Source organism: Puntigrus tetrazona, chromosome 14 (assembly GCF_018831695.1).
Source record: "Puntigrus tetrazona isolate hp1 chromosome 14, ASM1883169v1, whole genome shotgun sequence".
NCBI lineage: Eukaryota > Metazoa > Chordata > Actinopteri > Cypriniformes > Cyprinidae > Puntigrus > Puntigrus tetrazona.
The window spans coordinates 10,796,045-10,821,315 of NC_056712.1; the positions used below are offsets into that span (position 1 = coordinate 10,796,045).

General features: G+C 38.4%; 2 protein-coding genes and 2 non-coding genes across 4 annotated transcripts; 3 read left to right on the forward strand and 1 right to left on the reverse strand.

The window, feature by feature from the left end:
* Positions 1 to 1,731: 1,731 nt before the first annotated feature.
* On the forward strand, positions 1,732 to 3,926 carry si:ch211-39i2.2 (DNA damage-inducible transcript 4-like protein-like). The gene is made up of 2 exons (XM_043257027.1): positions 1,732 to 2,001; positions 2,551 to 3,926. Exons 1-2 carry the CDS (start codon positions 1,851 to 1,853, stop codon positions 3,006 to 3,008), a joined length of 609 nt encoding a protein of 202 aa, XP_043112962.1. The 5' UTR covers positions 1,732 to 1,850; the 3' UTR covers positions 3,009 to 3,926.
* LOC122358217 (bromodomain-containing protein 8-like) lies at positions 3,921 to 19,034 on the reverse strand. The gene is made up of 18 exons (XM_043258004.1): positions 18,946 to 19,034; positions 17,907 to 17,976; positions 16,873 to 16,888; positions 16,809 to 16,827; positions 16,235 to 16,299; positions 15,841 to 15,983; positions 15,566 to 15,757; positions 14,819 to 14,921; positions 14,411 to 14,536; positions 13,434 to 13,618; positions 12,602 to 13,093; positions 12,010 to 12,212; positions 11,840 to 11,932; positions 11,668 to 11,736; positions 10,522 to 10,804; positions 8,258 to 8,350; positions 6,495 to 6,539; positions 3,921 to 5,025 (listed from the first exon to the last, which is right to left on the reverse strand). The coding sequence occupies exons 1-18, from the start codon at positions 19,032 to 19,034 to the stop codon at positions 4,966 to 4,968; spliced, it is 2,346 nt and encodes a 781-aa protein (XP_043113939.1). The 3' UTR covers positions 3,921 to 4,965.
* trnaa-agc lies at positions 18,705 to 18,777 on the forward strand. The gene has a single exon. It is a non-coding gene; the product is annotated as a tRNA-Ala (tRNA).
* Positions 19,035 to 19,612: 578 nt separating the features above from the next.
* On the forward strand, positions 19,613 to 19,685 carry trnaa-agc. Its single transcript has one exon. It is a non-coding gene; the product is annotated as a tRNA-Ala (tRNA).
* The last annotated feature ends 5,586 nt before the right edge of the window (positions 19,686 to 25,271 follow it).

A 25,271-nucleotide genomic window follows, 5' to 3' on the forward strand; every position in this document is an offset into this window, starting at 1 on the left:
ACTTAAATCATTTACGATGTTTGCACCGAGGTTTTCCTCTGAAGTGATTTACATGAAAGAACAAGTCCATCAGGTTTTGATTGGACAGTGATGAATGAACTGTCACGGGTTTCACTATCATCCGTTTGTGATCAAAATCAACAAAGACTACAGTCATGAGGAGCTGCGAACTGGAAAGGAGGAGAAACTAAAAGTATTTAAAAGAACTAGGTCTAGTCTAAGGTCATATGAACTGTCTTAACAGCTGATTCAGTGAAGACGCACCGGCCGGATGTTACATTATGAAAGCACTTCACGGTCAAAGGTTTCTAAATAGTCTGCTCTTCCTTCCTCGTTCACCCCCTCAGTAAAACATATACGAGACCTGTGGTTCATTTACTCTGTCCTCATTTACATAACTTCTAGAAGGTGCTTCTACAGAACTTTCTTCTTCCTCGTTGTAATATCTGCAATGTGACATCACAGCCCCGACCGGTTGGTTAAAGACGGGGAACAAAGGTGAGGTCAGGAGGAAACGTCCCTCATCGTGACTCAGAGACAGACAGACGGCAAACATGCCATGCCAGTAAATCTGTAAAACACTTTCTACATCAAACCTGCAGCGGCTCAGACAAGACTTCATCTACAGTTTATGTTGTATTATTTACTTCATTAAAACGTTTCTGAGTGAAAACCGTCTGAAAAGGAAACTCGATGTTAAAGAAAATGATGTTAAAGCTGTAAATTAAGCAAGTCTAAATGGGAATGAACAGAAAGGAAAAGGTGCTGTTGGTTTACTGATTCACTGTAAACGTGTTTCCAGGGTCATACGCAGAGAAAAGGCTGCTGAACTGGATTCTACTGACCGGCCGTTTGTCTTTCTGGTCATGTGAGTCTCACCTGTGAATAATCACACCTCATCTCACACAGCTGAATCACTAGAAATCACATTTTTAGCACAACACATACCTGTCCTGTCCATCAGCGTTTATGTGCATGTGTGAGGTTTATTTGAATCACCTGCCACAAAGACTGAGACATATATAGGCACTTCTGTTTATTAACTAACTCTTCATTTCTTTGTCTCACTGATGAATTATTATATGTTGTTTCAGTGTTTTTAAACAAAGGTATCAATTGTAATATAAGTAAACACATATACATAATAAGTAAAGAAAAAGCATAAGTAAAAGTAAAAGTAAAAATGGTGTAAAAAATATAAAAATGGGGGGAAATGTATAATATTCCCACATTTGGCTGATATGGATAGTTTAGTAATGTTAAGGATATTATTTGCGAAACTACATTAAAACAAATTAATTAATAATTGAATTAATAAATATTGGATTACTTAAGTTAATTTTTATAAAATGTTCTATTTGTTAAAAAAAAAAATATATATATATATATATATATATATATATATATATATTATAACTGTCTGCTATGAATGTACTTTAGTTTCAGGTCTCATATTATTTCAGAAACTCAGTCAAAGTTGAAAAAAAATTGTTGGAAAAGAAGTAGTCAATAAAATAATACACAATAGCCTAAAATAAATAATATCGCTATAATACTATAATATTGTCTGCTATAAATGAGTTTGGCTGCGTTTATGACTTAATATAAACGCAAGAAGCCGGGTGGGTTGCATCTTCCGTCTGGTCTGACTTCACCTCTCCCGGGTTTGCGTAATGAAGGCCAGCCCACAGACTTCAGCTGATGCAACGTTACAGCGCGCTATAAAACCGGCCGCCCGGCGGAGAGGAGCGACGCGTTCAGCCTCTAGCATTCATGGAAGGATCACACAAACACTCAGCGGAAGAGTTGGGCGAGCTGTCGGGCAAACACTCGGAAGAAATCGCGTTAAAATGGTCTACACTCAAGCCCTCGTGTTCGGGATGTCCGTCAGGAGCGAGCAGGAAAACCTAGCCGAGGAGCTGAGCGCTCTGCAGCGCTTCCGATCAGACGGAGACGAACTCAAACACTGCGGCGGACTCGTGAAAGCACGCAGCTCATCGAGTGAGTATCCTGCTCCCCTAGACGAGGAACCGGGGCAAGTTGTCACGGCTATGCGCTCTCTCTCTCTCTCTCTCTCTCTCAGTAACAAAAGTCAGAAGTTTAGATTTGAAATGATATAGGCTCACAAATGTTAATCTGACAGGAGGACGCTATAGAAAGTCCAATAAACACTGATGTCAGGTTGAGTCGCGTGTTTTGTAGACTTGTATTTTTTTCTATACATATTTTGAAAACAACCAATTGTGACAACTTGCCCCTTAAGGTGTGTTACACCTTTATTTTAATGCTCAGTGTTTTAGATCAGACCAGTGGTTATTTTTGAGCAGGCATGTACGTCGTTCCAGCTTTTTCGACAATGCAACGTATTCATTCTGGCCACTGAAGTCCATGGCAGCTTAGATCAGCTGATGGCACACTATTTAGAAGCTGACGGTGTTAGTTTCTGCATCCTAATCTAATGAGCCACTGGTCACTCTCAAACTGCTGAGGCGTAAAGTTCCTGTCCGGTCAGCTGAGCCTGACGCGTTCCTCCCGTTTACTCATTCACAGGTCTGGGATCTGAGTGCAGTTTGGAAGAGGAAGAGGAGGACGCCGCCGCCACGTGTCTTCAGTTCGACCTGGCCAGACGCATTGAGAAGTGCCTCTGTGAGGCCAAAGGAGCCAGTCTGAGCTGTCAGGAGCTGCGCCTGCCCAGACGCATGACCGCTCGCGTGGCCCGAGACATCCTGCGCTCAGCCGCGGAGGAGCCGTGTGGGATACGAGGCGCGCTGATCCACGTCTTCATGGAAAGCAAGGGCACGCTGCTGAAGCTGGGCACCGTCGTTCCCGATCAGAGTCTCACACCCACTTTTGAGGTGTCCGTGGTCCTGCAGCCTGATCTGGGCGGATGGCCTCCGCTGAAGATCCTGTTCGGTGGAAGGAAGGTCTTGAGCCTCAGGCGGGAATATCGGCTGGTCAAGCGGAAACTGTACTCGTCTGCCACTCCTACTGTACTTGAGTTTTATTAAAAGTTTGGTATTATGAGGAAAAAGACGACAATGCCTGAGGTCTTGGAGAAAGAGGATAACTTTAGGAAAAGCTCATTTTGCACATTGTTATTATAACTGCTACATCAGTATATAACTTTGATACTATCGTTCAATTCAGTGAAAGGTGATATTGTGCAAACAAAATTTCTAATACAGTATAGCAGCTGTTGTTATTACACTGCATTATGTGTGCTTAAAATATAATTAATATACATACAAATAACTATAACATAGAACCTGATGGTTATACGCGATCATTCAAAAGCTCGGGGTCTGTGAGATTTATATATTTTCTTTAAACAAGTTGTGCTAACCAACTGGCAAAACTGCATTTTCAACAGCCACTGTGTAAGTCTATGGAAATCATTGTGTTGATTTGGCTCTGAAGAAACAAAAGCAGTTCTAAATGTTGAAAATGGCTGTTGCTTATAATTTTATATTTATTGTTATATTACATGTACATTTGATAATCAGGAAGTTCAAAAGAACAGTATTTATGAATAAACATTATTTTCATTAAAAATAAAAAATCTCACCGACGCAGAGCTTTTAATGTATAATCAGGTATAACCTGGGCATTGTGGTATCTTGAGGTTTGTGAACACTACTGTCATGTGAAGTCAGATCATCTTCGTAGGACTATGATGGGCGTGTTGAGACTGAATGTTCAGTTTCAATTCTCCACTATTGTTTACTGATGTTCAGGGATATAGGATGATTCACAGTTTATATGAATCACGCCACAGTTATATGTTGATGCCATTATTGGATATGACGTTTTTTGGTGACTTTAAACAGGACAAGCTGGTATTGTCCTCCCAGTCAAGCATATATATTAATATGTTTTTGTTCGAAAGCACAAGTTTAATAAATTATTGCTAAAACGGCATCTTGTAATCGCTGACTCTCATGTTTTATTAAAACATTTCACGACACAATATACAAAAACACTGTACACAAAGACCCTGTACAAAACTATATGTTCTTTCTAAACACAGATGTCAAGTTAAGTCTCACTTAAAGAACGAAAACAAACTGAACGTAGTACAGTAGGCCTTTAACTGTAAACCAAAGCATCCATAATCCTGACTATAGGCAAAAATCAAGTTAAACGAAACTTCGGATCCGTCTTCATTCCTACAGAAGAAAAAAAGTTTACTTTTATTGCTCCTTTGTCCGTCGTTCAGCGTTCCACATCATCTCAAACCGATAAGGCGATAGTAATCTTTGTTTTAAGCAATGGCTTGTAAGGTTTCATTCTTAGCTTTAGAAAATGACATTCTGGTTTCTAACCATCCAGTGGTCATGACGGTGGTACATTCAGCTTTTTTTTTTTTTGAAGGCCAGTGATGACACCTAACTTTGAATTCAAAACTCTTAAAAATAAAGGTGCTTAAAAGTTCTTCACGGCGATGCCGTAAGAAAAAAAACATTTTTGGTTCAACAAAAAAACCATTCAGTCAAAGGTTCTTTAAAGAACCATCTCTTTCTAACCTTTTTATATTTTGAAAAACCTTCTTTCTCCACAAAAAACCTTTTGTGAAACAAAAAGGTTCTCCAGATTTCAAAAGGTACTTTATGTAACGATTTAGACAAAAAGCATAAGCAAGCGCCTTTATTTTTAAGAATGAAGTCAAAAACTTTTAAGCAACTCCTCTAAACTCAAATAAACACAAGGTCAGTTTGTCCTGTCCTGTGAGTCTTTATCAGACCACACTTGACCAGTTTTTCAGGTCTAGAACTGAAGGGTTTCTGTGAGAGAGGGTCAAGCCCTTAAAAATTCCCTTCTATTCGGGTCTGTCTGTAATTAGACTTTCGAATTGCTGCGTCAAGCCACCGAGGCATTGAGTAACTAAACTTAGCCAGAACGTCTTAACAAAACAGGGAAATAAAGCCTATTTGAACTTCCGTAACAGCTGCAGTGTGACTTCTCAGTTCACTTTTTCATCTTCATATCGGCCTCAATGGCACTGCGACGCCCTCTGGTGCCTCCGTCCTGGAAGAGCAGAGAAGCAGGCCAGCCGTGAGAAAACACAAACAGCCGGTCATCCACTGCCCTAACACACCAGACCATCAGTGTGACAAACTAACTAACTAGTTCCACCTGGGAACAGGAAGTGTGTGTGTGTGTGTGTGTGTGTTACCGGAACAACCACTTCACCTGAAAGAGACAATGACTTCAGAACTGTGCAATAATTTAAGAGTATGCCTACAGGCTAAAAAAAACTGACTAGCGAAACAACCGTGAGCATAAAACGTAGTGCTTCGGAGTTAATGTGTTAATAGTTAGAGTTGCTCACAGATGTGTTGTGTCATTTCCGGCGTAAAAATCTTTCAAACTCAAACCAAACCATTAAAAAGCTGTCCTGCTTAATTTTTTGTGGAAACAGTGACATATTTTTGTTCAGAATTCTTTCGATTAACCCTTAAATGCATGGATGCCTAACCAATCATTATTATATATTTAGACCTTTAGCACCCTTACTGTTGCAACAGCATAAAAATCTTCTTGTATTTTAATAACAATAACAAAAGATTCAAAATAAAGCCAATTTTGCTACCTTTTGAAAAACACAGAAGGCTTCCATTTGAGCAGATCGCTGTCATCGTCAGTGCATTTTCCCACTACATTCATAATCCGGCTGGCTCATGTTCACAATCATTCAAACCGTATTCTCAAAAAGATCATTTCTTTAAATTACTTCAAAAATCAATATTGTGATTGCTGGCAGCTCATTCACCACATCCACAATCAAATGACAATGACACTTATATTTATTTGCTTACACTAATTGCTCCGCTGCAAAAGCCATTCAAGCAATTCAGTTTCAATATTGCTGATTATATGTTTTATGCCTGAGGTAATTATGAGGGAAACATCACGCCATCATCGCCTGCCAAATGGTGCTACCTTGAGGAATGAACGTGATTATTGTGAACTTGTTGAGTTATCAAATATTGAATTATTGTTGCGCAGGAAAAATATACTTGCATATCAACCCTGTACTTTTTTTTTGTAACAAAAAATGTATCAGAAAACATTCAATATGTTTATAATGAATGATTTGCGGAATACTACGTTAAAAATTAAGGAGGGAATCGGCAGTGAATGGCATCTTGGGTCACTGAATACCGAGGTATGTATTTAAGGGTTAACAGAACTTCAAAACAAAAGTATTTATTTGGGAAAAAAAAGTTTGGGGGAAAAAAAAATTCATTTTCAATCAATTTAGCACATCCCTGCTATATAAAAGTATTCAAACCTAAAAAATAAATCTTGCTGTAAAATATATTAGGATTTAATAGATAGTGACCATTTATTCATAACCTTTGAACATACCAACCTGGACGCAAGCGAGTGATCAGCTTTACCCAATCAGAGAACATTGTCAGAGAGTAAGTGTATGGCTGTGTTTGGTAAGAGGGGGCGGGAAATTGCTTGTAATCTTGAGCCTGGATACTTACAAAGAGAGAGAGAAGGAAAGCAGGAGAGGCCATGGAGAGGCTGTCCTGTAGAAGGACAAACAGCACAGTGAGAAAAAGAGAGTCCACTATTTAAAACCTATTCTAGACACAGCCAGAGAGACAGACAACAGAGCAAAAGCAGGTGTACTAATCTAAAACCCTGATTATGAGATGGAAATAACACAGACGTGCAAAGAGACTAGAATGACCAGATGCTTTATGAGCGTTATCTCATATTTTGACGAACTTAAATTCACTTTACTCATTAAATAGTATTTAGTTTGATTAACATAAACATTTCAATACAGTAATTTGATATACACTTAAAAAGACAAAAGTGGACGGGATATCCTTCAATGAAGAGATAAGATGAAAATATCGGTCATGCATATGCAAAATGACAAACATGCTCTTATGCTCTTTATTGTTCTGACAATAATATCTAAAAATAAGGGATTTCATTGTCATCTAATTGCTCATGAAAACATACGTTAATTAATTTTTTCATTTACACATTTAGCAGACTTGGATGTTTTCCTATACAGCTGAGAATAAAACAAAAACATGAACTTTTACAGTGGGATGGATTTGGACTTTTTTTTTTTTTTTTTTTTTTTAATCACCGTCATCTGGTCACCCTAGACGTTTCTCTATACACAGACACACGGCGGGGAAAGAAGAGGAGGATGAAGTGGAATCATGATGGAAAAAAAGAATTCTAAGATTGTAGATACTAAAGGGAGGATTTGCGGGATTGATGAGCAAAAGTGATGTGTGCATATGTGTGTTAGCTGGATGAAGACATGAGGCGTTCATGTATGCGTGAGTGTGTTGTAACCGTTTCCATGACGACCGCAGCACTCCAACAAAAACTCAAATAGATGGTGATGAAATGAGTGTCCAGTCATTTGAATGAGCTCAATCACACTGCAAACAGCTCAGTGTGAAATCATCACTGAGGCTGAAACCATGCAAACAAAAAAAATAAAAAAACTTATTTAACTTTGGTCTGGTGTGTGTTAAAAATAAAAATGGCACACAGAATAAACAAAAGAAAACAAATTGGCTGTTTGACCCATCCCTTGCCCCACATACACGTACATGAATACATTATTTACATGCATACAATAATTGCATTTCTAATTTTGCTTATTATAAAATATTACACAACTGTTCAAAACTTTGGGGCCTATTTCGAATAAATGCTGTTTGAAATGTGTTTAAGTAATCCGGAAACAAGTGAAGCATGTTTTTAACATTGATCATAATAAAAAGTATTTCTTGAGGGGCAAATCAGCATATTACAATGATTTCTGAAGGATCATGTGATACTGAAGACTGGAATAATGAACAATGTTAAAAAAAATCTTTTTGCATCACAGGAATAAATAACATTTTAAAATATATTCAAATAGAAAACAGATATGTAATACTATTTCACTATATTGTTATTACATTTTTGATATAACAAATGCAGCCTTGGTAAACTCAAGAAATGTTATCAAAAGCATAAAAAAAAATCTTACTGACCCTTAACTTTTGAACAGTATTGTGTGTATAAGCAGATTATTATTCTACGTATAACCACAATTGCGATACAATCGTTTACAAAACAAATAGGCCATAAATACGGTGCTATGTGGAAACCTTAAAGAGAAACTCAAGTGTTAGTGCATGGGTTAATACAGAAGTCCTCCCACCTGCTGTGCCCTTGATTCTCACCTGTGAATGTGTGTGTGTGTGTGTGTGTGTACAGCACTGACCTTCTCATTAGTGTCTTGTTTGGAGTTGTTCCTTTTCCTTCTGGCTGGTGGTTCGGGCTCTAAATGAGGTTCTTTGTGTGCAGGACTCAGGGTCTACATACGAGACTGTGTGTTAGTGCAAGTAACGCTAACCTTACTGTCAGGGACTTCAGCAGTTCATGTGTGTGTGTGTGTGTGTGTGTGTGTGTGTGTGTGTGTGTGTGTGTGTGTGTGTGTGTGTGTGTGTGTGTGTGTGTGTGTGAGTGTGTGTGAGTGAGTGAGTGAGTGAGTGTAAGGGACAGAAAGTCTTTTATTTGGGTCTCATCAGAAGGGGTTACATCTATGTGGAATGTGTAAAAACCAAAATGCATTTGGATCAATCTCACACAAACATTTCTGGCCCCATTTTTGCCTAAAATAAAAGGTACAATGCATTCAGAAAAAGGTGTTTTGTAGATTTACAATGTTTTATTTTTTTCCCTCACATCCATTTACACTCCATACCCCAAGAAGCTGCATTTTTGTGTATATTACTTCAGCTGCATGTGATTTCAGTTTTTTCTTTTTAAAAAAAAAAATAAAATAAAATAAAACACCTCCAGCATGTTTGATGATTTTTGCTCTTTGTTCGCATACTATATGTGTGTGTGTTCTGTGTATATTTATTATGCATTTAGAAATACACACATACAGTATATATTTTGAACGTATTTACATTTATTTTACAGGTCATTTATATTCATAACATTTATATTATGAATAATTCTTTTTTCATATACAAATAACCATACACATAAGCATGTGTGAGTATTTATATATAGATACTAAACGCAAATAAATAATTGTTTTTAACTTTGTCATTATTGGCTATGGATTGTGATTGCTGTGAAATTTTGTGTGTTGGGGGGGGTAGCGAAGGGTTTTGAATACTTTCTAAATGCATTGTATTTTGTATTTGCCATAAAGAAACAGAACTGTTTTCATGACAATCAAACAACAGGTTCTTATTTTATGCTTCTCAATTTAGGGTGTTTTTGTGAGATTCACCATACAAGGTTTGCATTTCAGGAGTTCATACAGAAAGTATTTGGACAGTGACACTTTTTCCTGCATTTCAGCATTTTTGGATTTTAAATAAAACTTAGCTCAGGGACTAAGTGCTGAAACGACAATTTGCTATTCCATTAAGAGCTAGAAAATCAATTTGTGCAGATTACCTGTGAGTATTACAACGTCATGTGCAGTTCCTGGTCGCAAATCCATTTTGTGTGTATTGACAGCCATTAAGTCTGCAGGCTAAATACATTACGAGTTATATTTCTTGATGATGCTTCAGTTTGTGCTTTCCCGGTCATTCTCAGACGGCCTGAAATCAGGTCAATTTGCAGGTGCTGGCTGTTTGGTGCCATGCCAGCCAACAGTTAGAGGCAAATGGCTTTAAAATTATGTTTTCAGGACACTTTTGAATCAACGCTGCTTCAACAGAGACAGAAATAAGAGCCGATCCCACAGTCATCCTCACAGATAAAGCCTCATGCTGTGATGCGCTTTTTTTTTTTTCTTTACTTTCTATGACTCTGAGCTCGCTCTTCCTAAACCGTTTCACTGGCCGCAATACTTCACTTCAGATGTCCACAGACTCTTTGATGTACTTTGATGTCCTGTCCTTGAGACGTTTGAAGCTTCTAGCCTGCTCTCTGAAAAACATCTCAGCCTATATCCTGGAAAAGGATCAAGCATCTTGATTTGTTCTAGAGGTGCTGTTTTTCTTTATAACTTCACATACTTTTCTCTCAACATTCCAGTGTTGTTATTGTTAAATCTTAAAGATGTAATAAAAGGAAGATGTAATAATTATTAGATAAAAAAGTGCTCTTTGTATTTCAATTAAATAAACCAAATATAAAATAAATGTAAAAACAAAGGAAACTTACTTAATTAAAAATATAAAAATAACAGCTATTTCAAAATATGAACTATAGTCGCATGTAAATAATATTAAATAACAGTCTTAAATATATTTATGCCTTCCTGCTTCTCTTTTGTCTCCCTGAATAGTTTGTCTGTTGAAAAACTATTAAATGTCACTGACCAAATAATTAGCAATGAGAGCACTGTGTGATTATATCTCCTTGTAGTGTCCCTGTATGCTGTGTGTGTGTGTGTGTGTGTGTGTGTGTGTGTGTGTGCGTGCGCACATGTATGATATTCCCCCAACATTCTCCACATCGTTTTGTTTCCGCTTGTGGTTTCGCTGTGTGTAACTATGAATGTGTGTCTCTAACCTTCTCATTGGGATCCTGTTTGCGGTTGGCCTCCCGCCCGCGCAGGCTCTTGGTGCTGATGCCCGATTCTGATGTTTGCATGATCAGCTGAGTGGCCAGAAACTGCTGGATCTGTTCCAGAACGTCCCTCTGCATCTCTAGGGCCATGTGGTAGACGTCATGATCCGAGCTGTTGTACATCACCGCGTTCTGGAACATCAGCATGATGTCACGCTGGAACTCCGCGGTCGTGCGGATCTGCCCGGACTCGATGTTCTTCTTGATGGCTGACAGGTCCATCGGTCTGACGAGAAGGAGGTTTCGGGAAGGACAAAAACATAATTAGCCAACAGAAAAACTGATAACACACACATAAGGTTCTTTAGTCACATTAACATCAACTAAGAGTTGTTCGAACTCTCATTAACTTGTTGATCTACTGGTGATGTAATGTAAATTTCTGATTAAGGAACAAATTAATCTACGTCTTGGATTGTCATGAGGGGCAGTACATTTTCTTAAATCATATCAATTTAATGCATGACACTGTAGTTATTTATTGCACAATGTAGTTATTTATTGCAATTTTTTTTTTTAAATAATAGTGCCTATGAACAGTTTTATTTATTTATTCATTCATTCTTTCCTGGAAATTCTGTGTTATCTGTTTTAATAATTGATTCAAATTTTAATTAATTCATTTAATACAGCTTTATTATTATTAGTGCTGTCAAATGATTAAACATGATTAATCGCATACGTTCTTTTTAACCTAACATATTGTGTGCTCATATAAATACACATACAGTACATGCATGTATATATTTAAGGAGAACATTTTATGTTTATATATTAAAGTTAATAAATTTAAAGTAAAATATATAAAAAATGTAAACATGTATGTACTCTATGTGCATGTATTTATATATAAATATGAACAGTAGACACACACATATACTATGCAAACACAAACTTTATTTTGGATGTGAATAATCACGATTGATCGTTTGACAGCACTAAATATTATATGCGTTATATACGTTAGTATATAGTAAAATTCATTTTTATCACTGAATTATAAGATTATATTCTATATTCTAAGTTTTCTGCATCACAAAAATCATAGAGCCACACTACATGCTCCAAAAGTAAGTCTCATCTTGATACCTGTGTACAATGCTGTGGTAACCAGGGGCGATGTCATCAGACACAGGCTGCAGAAACACACTTGCATACCTAAAACACAAAACAATAAATTACAAACACATACAACGCAATTTCTGCGGGTTAGTGGTCATGATAAAACATCATCTGAAGCAAGTATGAATGAGAGGCTCACCTGTGATTGGCTGCTGCCCGCCACACCAGCATGATGGCTTTCTTCCAGATCTTTTGAGCCTGCAAGGCCTCTTGATCTTCACTGCACATGGAGCTGAGAGAGAGAGAGTCGTTAAAAGGTAAATAAAAGATTGAAACACACAGAATACGAGCTCACACACTAACACTCACAACTGTGAAGAGGCAGGGCTGCTGGCGGTGGAGTCCGCTGTGGTGTAGCGCTGGGAGTGACTGCCGTACCCATCCTCACTCTCGCTGGCAGGAGGGTCAACCTCTGAGAGATACGGCCCCTCTCCGTCCCCATCGCCACACTCTTTCATCTCCATCCCTTCATCCACATCCACCTCACTGCCTCCATCCTCCTCCTTCACCTCCTAAAGCATTTAAAGAAGCAATATTGAAAAAAAAGAGGTTTTTGCAGAATGCCCCAATTATGCCGTTACTGAATAGTTTTCTTCCAATTCACTACAGCTTAAAATCTCATTTGCCTTCACAGTCACTAAAATAGAGGATGCTTGCATGCTTCAGACCAGGTTTAATGCACAATGTATGCATTTCATACATATTTGAATGCAAATAAGATTGAGAGTTTCATAAGGTATAATTTTTAGTTATGAAACACTTTCTAGAAAACGACATTTGTTTTCATCATAATCGTAAGTGTTTTATAGTAGATTAAGCTAAACAGTTAACAGAAAAACATGTTAACGCTACTCAAGTGTCTAGTGTCACGTGATGCTTTTTCCTGCTGCTTTGCTAATACCTTTGTGTCTTTTGCTGAGGCTGAGCTATCTTCTGAGTCCAAACAGGGCGTCACGGTCTCTGGCTGAACCCAGTCCTCTCCCTCACACTTCACGGCTGGACTCGGGGTTCTGTTCTCCTGCTGCACTTCCTCCATCCCTCCTTCTCCCTCTAGTTCCCTCTCACCCTCAGTCTTAACCTCAGAGTCCTGGCTCTGCTCTGTGTCAGGGGCGGCAGGCGCTACAGTGTCCCCTGTCGCTCCGTCAACTGCTTCGGTTTCTGTAGCCTCCTCTACCAGAACCTCCATTTCGGCCTGCACACCGGCCGGGTCAGGGCAGCACTGTGTGACTGCTGGGGCAGGACTCTGCTGGACGATGGGCTCTGGTTCGGCTGCCTTAAAGGTCTGTGATTCCCAAGGGCTGGTTAGGGGGTGGCCGCCAACTGCTGGGTCCTCACAGAGAGAGAGAGCCGCCTCCACTGCGGCTGCATCCAAAGCCTCCACAGGATCGTCCACCTAAAACAGATAAGTTAGTTTACTTTATTTCAGATTTGACAACAGAAAGGAAAAGCTCTTGAACTATTCTCTGTTTTAGGAGTCTATATAAAATGGTGGGGCAGAGTTAAAGGGTACTCAAAAACATTCAAGGTGCTTTTGATTTTTTCATAGTACAGGAGTTAATGGCTCCCGTCAACATTCTTCAGAATATCTTTTTTTTGTGCTCAAGAGAAGAAAGAAACTTTTCGAACAACTTGAGGGTAAAATGACAGAACTTTCATTTTTGGATAAAGTATTCACTACATGACGTAGCAACCAAATGCGTCCTAACCATACACATATGTTTGTGTGTATATACCTTCTCCTCTATGATTGCAATGATGTCTCCCACTGTCTCCAGGTCCAGTTCGTGGGCCATGTATGAGACTGACACCACTGTGTCCTCTTCCACCAGCTCGGCCTCCTTCCCCTCCACCTCAGCTGGCGTGGACGATCCTGCCATCACTGCCTCTGCTCCAGAACCTTCAGCAACAGCTGCAGCTCCTAAACACAAGAGGAAACACATCGCTTAGAGAAGTCTTACTATAAAGTAATGACTCTTCTTAAGAGGAAACACCACGTTTTTAGGATAGGTTAGTCAAAAATAAAAACTGGTTTGGTACCAACATTGTTCAAAATATCTTAGTTTAATATCGAAGAAAAAGACTGCAGTTTTGGAAAATCTAGTCAATGATGACAGAAATTAGATTTTTGGGGCGAACCCTTTAAATGCTGAATCCCTCGGTGCCATTACTTTGAAAGAAATCAATACTTTTATTCAGCAAGGAAGCATTACGTTGATCGAAAGTGATAAATACATTTAAATATTTCAAAAGATTTATTTTTTTATTCATTAAACGATTCCTGAAAAAACAAATATTATATTATTTGAATATCAAGTGTTATCAACAGAGTTATTACGAAATACTTCTGAAATGATTCTGATTTCGTGAAAATTCAGCTTTGCATTACAAAAATAATTGGCATTTTAAAATATAATAACATGCAAAACAGTTATTTTTACTTAGAGTTTCACAGTATTACTGTATTTTTGATTAAATAAGTGTAGCCATGGTGAGCATAGAGATTAAAGAACATTATAAAAGTCTTGTCAACCCCAACTGTTATTCTAGAATACAATCCAAGAACTTTCAGTGCAGTCTGCGTGATTTGTGATTGGATTAAGACGAACTACACATCACATGACACAAACAGAAAACAGACTGCCTGTGCAAAAACAGACTGACCGTTCTACAGAGAGAGTGCTGAAGAGAGGAAATCAGAGAGATCAGAGACCTGTTTTGGGCACAGAGAGGTGGTCCGGGGCTGGGGGGACCACTGTGGGGGGCTTAGGGGGATCGGCACTGACCGGTTGCTGCGCTGGGGTGGCGCTCTCCAACAGACGTGATAACGTAGGAGCATCTGACACAGAGACACACACATATAGCGCTACAAACACACACACACTAAAGCACACAGCTACTCTCACAATAATCGAACTACACGGTAACAAAGTGCTACAGAGAGCATGAAATCTAAAACTTGCATGCGAGGAAGCATGGTAAAAATGCAAAAGAACTCTTCTAAAGAAAATCAAACCAAAACAGGCCGCATAACTCAAAACTCAGTTTGTTCAGTGACACAGAGAATGTAATGTAAGAGAGACATTTAAAACATACAAAAAGAAAAGTGTGTATTGTTTACCAGCTGTAATGTCTTGATTAGCAGGCAGAGCGGTTGCAGCAGCGTGAAGCTCAACTCCATGAGATCCATTACTTAAACCCGTGGCCACGTCACCTTCAACCACCTGCCCAACAGACACAAGCACAGAACAATATGAGTACAATATGTCATTTATGAAACATTTTGGTTTCATTGAAATTAGGCTGAAATTAAAAACCTAATAGAAATATTCTATGATTTACATGAAAATCCTTGCCTAATTAATGTGAAAACCACTAATAAAAAAGAAGAATTAAATAGGGAAAATAAATATATACACATGACAAAAATGTTAATAAAAACTATAACAATACATAATACTAAAACAACAAATTTACAACCTGCTTTCTGAATTGTATGTGGTTTTGTCACAGCACCTCTAAAAATGCTGTTCAAATAAATGTGGGGCAAAGTGATTGCAAACGATGCTGTCTAGTGGATATTTACAAAAACGGAAAGGAGCAAAGCACAATTTAAAAGTGTTTTAAAAAGTAAAAGGTCCCCAAAATGTTTACATGTAAGTGACTGGCTAATGTTGTTGCATGTAAAATGAGCACTAAAAACTTGGCCCTTGCCAAAATGCGGAATAATCAATGTGAATCCTGAATGTAGGGTTGAGAAATGGAAAATGGGTCTGGGACATGACACAGGCAAAATCCTGTTTGCTGAAACATGCCCCTTTAATCCAAAGGTTTAAATGCTGAGTGCTTCACAATATCCCACACTCACCAGTCTAGAGCTAGCAGCGATGAGGCTGCCCTTCTTCAGCAATTCAGACAGCAACGGGGAGGGAGGTGGTGTGGCTTTTGGGGCAAGGTGTTTCTTCTGTGGGGAGTCCTCTACTATAGGGGCCAGACCTGACTCTTTAGGCCCTGGACCCGAGACCTCAGACATAGGCATGAAGACAGTCAGTCCTTGAGCCTAGATGGAAAAATCATGAGTATGACCTATTATTAGAATCTGCTTTAAGTTTAAATGTTAATACAAGTGAGGCAGGAATTCACCATTGGACTGGCACATGTTTCATCTGTCACTGGTTGCAGTGTTTCTGGTTGCGAGACATCCATGCTGGGAGAACTAGCACCGGGTGGAGAACGTACTGTCACGCTGGGAACTCTCTTTGGTGTGTTTTTAGCTGCCTGACGAACTGTAAAGAAAAAACGTATTGTTGTTTTAATGGAAAATAAATGTATTTAATGTGTTTATGTAATACAAACATTCCACTGCCAGAAACAAGCCCAAAGTAATAAAAATGTAATATATTTGCAATAAGATGCATGGTAAACTTATACTATTTTCACGTACAGCAATATATTACACTGCTAAATTAAGATAATTAGAAAAATTGTTTCCTTTGTAAAGACACTTTTGAAAGTGCTGAGTGAATATAAATCTCACCCTGATATGCTGCCTCAGTCGCCCTCTTCTTCTGCTCAGCCTCCTCTTCTTCCTGCTTCCTCTTTCTGACAAGCATGAGAACACACACAACACACATTGATACAAACACAACATACGCATGTTTGAAGATTACGAGTCACAAAATGTTCTGTCTGTGTCCAAATTGAATAATCATGATACGAAAACTGACACTTCAAATTAACATAACACCTAAAACTTCTAGTCATTGATATCTATATGTATCTAATAAAAGTGTGTTATATATATATATATAAAATAAATTCTACTATCTGTAGTACTTAAGATATAAATGTTGTATAATTTAATAAATATCAAATGAATATTGTTAATGAATATTGTGTAATACTATGTAATTCTCTTTTTTTTATTTTAAAGAAATAAGTGTATTCATTATATAAAAATGTTTTATACAATTAAGGCCTCCAGTCATTTCTCAAAGGGTTTAAACTAATGCCAAATACTGTTGTTAAGTGAAATCAATACAAGGTTTGTTGAAACTAGATCAATAACATAAATGACAGACAAATGCAAAACCGGTACAGAATTGTCTTACAGCTCTAGATCGCCCACAGCTCCTCCAGTTTAGGGTCCAGATGGCCTGCCTGGATCAAATCCACCTCTTTCTTCAGTTTCCTAAAGGGACAGAGCACATTTATCACATACGTGTGAAAGATACAGACAGCGAGAGGGAGATCTAGGTGAAGATGTACCTGTATTTCTCCTGTGTGTCTTTGATCAGCCTCTTGAGCTCCTCGATCCTCTCTGTTGTCAATCATGCACGATCACATCCTCAATGGTCTCGACCACCTCCCCTTTCTCACCCGTTTACGTCTGTAGGAGTGCATAAGTCAAACTTACCAATAAACTTGTGAATATGCACAGAGATGGGACAGAATCATTCACACTTTATATTAAGTGGCCTTAACTACTATGTACTTGCATCAAAAATAACTGCAATGTACTTATTGTTTATATATTGTATTGCAAAACACTTCTGCTGCTATTGAGGTGGGATTCAGGCGAAGTTAGGGACAGGTTTGGTGGTATGGGTCGGGTTGGTTTAAGGGATGCTAACGCGTAAGGGATGGGTCAACAGTGTAATTATAAATGTAATTACAGAAATACATTACAAATGTAATTAAACATACGTATTTAAAAAAAATATATAAGTACAATGTAAAAACATGTATGTGCATAATAAATTAATTGTATCAAATGATTCATTTAATCGTACGTACATAGTAGTTCAGGCCACCTAATACAAAGTGGGACCAACAAAACTACTACAACAATCTAACTGGTAAAATAATACACAATGTCATAAATCATAAAATGCCTTTTCACGCATTTACTGCTTTCCGTGCACAAACATAAAGTTTCACTTCTATGCTGATTATTAGTTTTCATTGTATACACAGACTAGGTCGAAAATGTAACTCTGTTGGGTTTTGAGAGAACAACGGTAATAATAAATAAAGACGCTGAGCACAAATGTTTTGAGAATGAGAGAGATTTGCTTACTTTGGGGCCTCTGTGGTTTCCAGCAGCTCGGAATATTGGGAGGCACAATGCTGCAAGTATCATATTGACATGTTAAAACATGAATCACTAAGCAACTCACTAATACTAATAAACTCTCCTTTAAAATGACCTTCTGGGAGAACCAGTCCGGGGGTCGTCCAGGCTCTGAGAAGGGCTTGATGGCTCTGCTTACAGACACCCTGACAAAAATATACAACAGCGCATTATACATATTTAACAGCAATTTATAAATAACGACATACACTTAAGAAAATGTAATGTAGAAACAATATTCAGTCGTAAATTGTCAGTAAACTTCACAATTATAACAATAAGACATTGAATTAAATTAGTGCTGTCAAACTATTAATCAAAGATTAAATGCATCTAAAAAATAAATCTTTCAGTTTATGTAATAAATGTGTATGTACTGTGTATATTTATTATGCATGTACAAATACACACACATGCATGTACTTATTTGAGAAAACAATTGTTTACATATTAAATATTATATACATTATTCATGTAAATATATATATAAATATTTTTTAAATATATAGTTTATGTCTGTGTATTAACATAAATATACACCACACATTTATGTAAACAAAAGCAAAAATTAAAAATAGTGTTGTCCTGTAAAATGTACTGGAGAAGCCCTTTAATAGTTTAGACAAGCTCTCCAGAAAACAAATGAAAATTAAAAACACTTCATATTTAATGACACTTCATTATTTGATTGCATTTTTACATGATCATACTTTCAAGAAAACCTTTTTCGCACGATTTGGGTCTAAGTCTTAGCTGCACGTGCGGTTTCGGCCGGCAGGCGTCACCAGAGTGTGGTGTTCCCAGCACTTCCAAAAGGTTTGTTTGTCCCATCACTACCCCTCCTGTCACCAAATCTCACCCTACCCTTCCAGGAGGGGGATTAGCTCAAATGGTAGAGCGCTCGCTTAGCATGCGAGAGGTAGCGGGATCGATGCCCGCATCCTCCACTTTTTAATCTTTCTAATTACAGCTACTTAAGCGTAACCGCTCTCCAAACGAAGTCCGTTTTAAATCCACATTTGATTCATTAAGGGTGATTAACAACGTCCTCGTGCATCATTTAACACGCTTCAATCTTATCAGCATCATCACGAGCGTTAACGATTTATTCTTACCAGTTCTGATCTCCGCTTCTCATCACCGAGGAGGCGAGACAGAGTTTCTCCCGAACCGACCAAGGCTCAGTCGGACCCAGAGACAGCATCTTGTGTTCTAGTTAGGTGTTCAAACATGAGTTTTATTTGAAGCTGTTCGTTGCACAAAACCGTGAAGGGAAATTACGGTGACAAAAAAAAGACTGATCATAATGTAGTATGACGTTAGGTGCTTCTTTACAACAACATTTGTTTAACACAGAACCTCGTATCAAACACAAAATTATTTATATTGCATATACAGAATGTAAACGATCAAAAATTGCTCAAGAACAGAGAGAAATTAGTGTTGACAATGTAAACATTGATCGTCTTTGTTGTCATGTAGCCTGCTAACGTTAGCGCAACAATTAAATCGCTCGCCCCGGCCTTACTAAGAGCGTTAGCTGCTTCGTTTAAACGGGATAAAATACGTCGGAATCAAATTTACAAAGTGGTTTGATTTTAGACTGTGTCGTAAATGTGTTGAAGAAACAAAATAACACTTACTTCCCACCCCGGTCGACATTTTCGTTTATCTGTAAGAGGCCGCGCGACTGGTTCTACTCACTTCCGCCGGAACTATTGTAGTGTAACACAACGCTATAATGTGTCGCACAAATATCTTTGCGACAGTTTGGATCACAGAGGGGGATTAGCTCAAATGGTAGAGCGCTCGCTTAGCATGCGAGAGGTAGCGGGATCGATGCCCGCATCCTCCACTTTTGCCACTAAATTTAGTAGTTTACTTTATTTACAACACAGAAAACGCCCAGAGGCAACTGTCGATTATTCAGATTTTACTTAATACCCATGTCGTTGCTATTCCCTTACAGTTAATAGTTTCTTAGATATTTTAACAATGAAACATTTGATATGTGCAGAAAAGAAAATTACTACGTGTGTCAATTAAAAGATATTGTCATATATTTTGCTATATCTTTTGCACGGCAGAAATAGTGAAAAGTATGTATTTTCTTCAGTTTAAACTAGGAAAAAAGAAAACCTTAAAAAAAAGGCAAAAGAAAACAACTTTTCAGCCACGAGACATGGAACGGGAACAACGAGGTAAAAACTCTGCGTTATTTAAAGTATTTAATGTCTATGTTTTCGTTTCATTTACAGTCAAGCTGTAGTTTTGTCAAATCACACAGAGCATGTGAAAGTACTTATTTGTGCGTATTTAGGATATGACACGACACACTAGTCTTGGGTAGTAGAACAATCAAACATTTTATTGGATTTTTAAATACAATATGCATAAGCATACACCACAGTGCCAAAAATGACCAAAGTAAAGAAACCCCAATGGCTCAGTGCCTTAATTTTAAGCCCTTCTCTGCTTTTCCACAGCGTCGCCGTCCATTACATTAAATATGTATTTACTTTTTGACGTGGGTGCAATGAGCCAAATACCATAAAATACGTATGACTCATGTCACTGTATATAGAGCTCAAATGAATCGTGTAGTCTCCTTCGCAGCCACCAGGGGACAACAGCACACTGCAGCATTAAGGATTTGAACGCATCCATCATTCACACTTAAGAGGGCCCTGAAGATGCCTGCCTCAAAACCCCTATTTATGAGAAACTCATACGCATTTTATGGTTAAGATATGTATTACTGGATTATAAAATACTAATAATATATATATATATATATATATATATATATATATATATATATATATATATATATATATATATATATATATATATATATATATATATATATATATATATATATATATATATATATATATATATATATATATATATATATATATATATATATATATATATATATAGTGTATTACATCACAGCTCCCACCTGTTTGTTCAGAGACTTTATTGTATATTTAGAAGCCCAAAAGCGAAATCTTTATAGTAATAAGTTGTGGCTATCAGAGCTACCGCTCTTCTTAAACGGTAAGGGCATGACAGCAAACTCTGCATCAAAAAAATAAATCATTCTGAAATTATCAAGCCACCCAGGATCTACCAATAATTTAAGCAGGCAAACTTGTCTGAGAAAATGTGCTTATTTGTCAGGATGAGTAACTGTTAACATTACAGTACGAACATTTTGTTAGCAGATTATATTTAGAGGATCAGGATGTACCATAGTAAATGTGTCTTTGTCATGAAGAAACTACCTATATAACCCTAACACTAGGCCTAAACTGGCAGGCAGAGCAACAGTTGCAGTGACGGTTAGTTATATTTGTGGTAACAACTGACAATCGTGTTTTCAATTGATGAAATTATTTTGCTAACTGACTATTTTTAGAAGAAACAATGGCATGAAGGTCCACCACAAATCTAGCTGTCACTGAGCTGTAAACAGATTGTAGACTGTTTAACTTAAAATGTAAATTTGCTAAAAAAATATACTCACCCTCAGGCAATCCAATCCAAGTTTGTTTCTTCGTTGGAAAAGATTTGATAAAATTTAGCACGTAATGCTACTTGTTCACCAGTGGATCCTCTGCCATGAATGGGTGCCGAGAATGAGTCCAATTAGCTGATAAAACCATGAAACAGTGCTTGATGTTTGCATATTTCTTTCCTCATTCAGACAAGATGACTTTTTTTCAGCAATATTTGGGATAAAGGGCTCTAATGTTTTAGTTGGAAGAAACTATTTGAAGTTCTTTGATTCTTATAAACATGCAGCGTTTTTCGCTGCACAAAATGTTAATTGACGCAACTGGAGTCACGCGGGTTACTTGCAAATGGCATTTTAAATGTAAAAACTATTTCTGATGGCGCCCATTCACTGCAGAGGATCCACATAACTGTAAATATGTGGTTATGTAATGCTGCATTTCTCCGTTTCTTTGTCAGTGAAGAAGCAAACTCATCCTGGATTGCCTGAGGGCGAGTGAATTTTCCACAAATTTTTATTTTTCGGCGAACCATTTCTTTAACGTGAATGATCCACCAATTCTCCGACATGTAAATTGCCTTGAGTGTTGCATTCTCTAAAGCCTGAGCGTGGATAATATCCTTCTAGGTTCTCTTTTTCAGGACACCTGCCAAATATGCCAATCAGACACAGCAATTGTCCAAAACAATACTGATATTCAGATCAGGCCGAATTATGACTAATTAATATAATCCCTGAATAGCTGCATTTTCACAGTTTGCGCTACTGAGCTGTAAGTTTATTCGTCAGCAGTATCAGACTAACAGATCCGTGTTGAATTTCTGAGCACTCCACCAGAGAACCCGCTCTGCCTGTGTTCTACAGCAAATATTAATGAACGCATCGGCATAATACGATGTCCTCGGGCGTCTCCACGGTTATAACACCATTCACTTGAATCAATATCTCTGTTGCATTTAATTGATGGGCTCATCTTATTCAGCGAAGGGCTGAGAAAGGCCCGGGGCGAAAGAAGAATGTGAGGTGAATGTGTGAGGATAAGTGTCTGGGTTTTGTTGAGGAGAACCTTACTGATGTATATGCTGTAATCACATTGATGTGTCGGTCAGATGGGACCGCACAACGGTCCGGGGCGCCCAGCCTTGTAGTGTGGGTTGAGTTCGATGCGTTCACTTCTCTTGCCCGTAGGGGGTTTGAGGAGCAGCTACACAACAACAGCTGTTGCTAGCGAGGGAGAGGGAGGTCATATTGAGACCAAAAGAGGGGAGTGACAGATAAAGAAATAGGATGTTTGGAGACCAACAGCTCAGAGGCGTAAACACAAGACCTGTTTTCAGTCGCTAATGAAACTACGGCTGAATATTGACCCATTTTCCCCTTTCAGTGCAGCAATACAATTGAATCGGACTTTAAAAGTCTCTCGCTCGCTGAGGTGACTAGATTTCTGAAATGAAAACCAGGGACATTTGTAGTTCAGCGATCAATTTACATTTACAATTATATAAGCTATGAATTAAATAAGTCGGAGGGGAACAGTTCCGGTTTTATGCGCTTTGAGTGCGAGTCACAGTATTTCCAGGATACAGGACGTTTAGTTTTTAATTCTTAATTTTTTCACCTGAGATTGTGTGAACGGTTGAAATTACACTGCTGCGGTGATAAAAAAGGTCCAATGTTTTGCATGCAATATCTGGCTCATTACATATAATTGTAACTTTTTAAGCCGTAGACACACGAGGCAGCTCCAGACGGGGACCAAAAAAATGAGAACTGCCCCCAGAAAACTGGAATGCCTGGTCACTGTGGAAGGCTAGTGGTTAGTTAGACATGAGCCGAAATGATTTTGTTTGGTCCTGCAGTGTTATTAATACAAGCCATTAATGCATCATACTTTCAATAATAACTCTCTCTCTCTCTCTCTCTCTCTGTTCATCTCCGCTGTCTTTTCTGCCCACCGAGTCCATTAAGCACAGAAAGCTGAAACGGTGTACAGGCTGATGATAGTTTCTCTCTCAGCCTCTGGCCCTCTCCACTCCATCAACCTCTTTCTCTTTTTATCTGTCCCCCCCTCTCTTTCTCTATCTCTACATTTTCTGTCTTTGCTTTCATAAACTCGACCCCTTTTTCTGTTAGCTGAGGTTAGAAACCTCAGTGAAGTATGTGTGTGTGTGTGTGTGTGTGTGTGTGTGTGTGTGTGTGTGCGTGTGTTCTTCATGTGTCCTCTGGGCCAAATTGTGTTGGTATTCCTGGCTGAAATCAGGGCATGCATCATGATGGCCTCAATTGGCTCATTAGGGCAGAACCCACCTGAGCCCCAGAATTACACACACAAACAGAGTTAACTACAGAGTTAAAGCAAGATATCTTCATTAGTGGCACTTACTAAGGCACATATAACTATTACTTTTATTGCACATACTTAAAGTTAGTAACAATGCACTTTGTGCTACAGACATGAATATGATGTTGAGCAGTTTTACAGGTTTGGGAAGTAAACATGGACACTCATTTAAACGATAATTTATACTGTAAATATTTAAATTGATAGTTGGAAAATTATGGTGTCATTTATTCCATCTAATGTTGGTCCAAACCTGTATGACCGACCAAAGGAAGATACTTTGATCAATCTTGGTAATCGAATGGTCAAATTGACTTATACAGTATGGACAAAAATACAGATTTTAACGTCACTCACAATTCTTAATGAGATTCTAGTTCTTCTCCTCAATAAATCAGGGACACAATCTTGTACCTTTGTCTTTTTGTATGATTTCCAATACCTTAATGCATCAAATCGAAGTTTGTAAATTGATTCACTTTACAACTGGTTGGTTTGGTTCACAGAACCAAATAATAATTCCAGGAAATGAGGCTGCTAAAAAAAGACCCTCCTTTTTACACTCTATTATATTATAGTGAATGAACTATTATAGTGATGCTTGCCTTTCCATGCACCACAAAAAAATTATGGCAGCATCCACCTTTTCCTGACATAAAAATTTTTAAGGGTATAGCTTTAAAATAGTTTTGCTGCTTGATATAGAAAATTGGTGTCTTATCATGTTATTTTAATAACGTATTATATTAATCATGAACACACTGGTTTGTAGTGCAAACAATTTCACTGCACATTGTTGTTATCCTCCTTATTTACTTATAGCATCTAACGAACCGGAAGCCTGACCCATAGGCTTACTTCCATGTGGAGGAAAAGATGCATATAGTGCATGTAAGCAGCACAGCGGATGGCATTCCAGGTGGCACGTCTCTGTCCTCACCTTCCCCTCCGCCCCTCTTCTCAGGGGGATTCTATGATGTCATGTCTCTGTGTCACCCCCCTCTGCCCCGCCTCTCTCCCTCGGGACATTAGCCAATTTGCCAAAGTGCCTGGGCCCCCAACACCCTCTCACTCACACTCGACCTTTGACCTCACCATTATCAGTGCGGTGTGACACCACAGCGTGACACTTCGCTGAGGCAATGGGCCCGCACGTGCTCGTAACAGCTACAAATCACCAACGCAGCCTCTTGTGTGTGTGGGAGTGGGGTGTGAACGAACCAAGGGGGTCGTGTGGGTTCGAATGTGTGTAAAATTCTGATATATGGAACACGGGCGCACTAGCAGTGTGTGTGAGTCTGACTAATGTTAGCACATATGTGTGTGGGGTGTACAAAAGATTTAACCTCAGTCAGCAGGGACTTCGCCATCTGAGAATTGTTCTCTGATGATAAGCTGTTTTGCGTGGCTGGTTTTACACACATGCGCCTGCACAAACACTCGCAGAGAAACTGTCCGTGCTAACTCACTGTACAGATGGACCTGACGGAGTGACACACACACACACACACATACACACACTTCTTAGAGTGACGCCATCCTCAGCCTTCAGCTGGTGATAAATCATACTACTCTTC

Coding starts and splice junctions, on each gene's coding strand:
- si:ch211-39i2.2 (XM_043257027.1), top strand. CDS start 1,851: ATGGTCTACACTCAAGCCCTCGTGTTCGGGATGTCCGTCAGGAGCGAG. Junction 2,002..2,550: donor GAAAGCACGCAGCTCATCGA/GTGAGTATCCTG, acceptor ACTCATTCACAG/GTCTGGGATCTGAGTGCAGT.
- LOC122358217 (XM_043258004.1), bottom strand. CDS start 19,034: ATGCTGTCTCTGGGTCCGACTGAGCCTTGGTCGGTTCGGGAGAAACTC. Junction 13,094..13,433: donor TTGCAATCATAGAGGAGAAG/GTATATACACAC, acceptor TATCTGTTTTAG/GTGGACGATCCTGTGGAGGC. Junction 11,933..12,009: donor AGCCCTGCCTCTTCACAGTT/GTGAGTGTTAGT, acceptor TCTCTCTCTCAG/CTCCATGTGCAGTGAAGATC.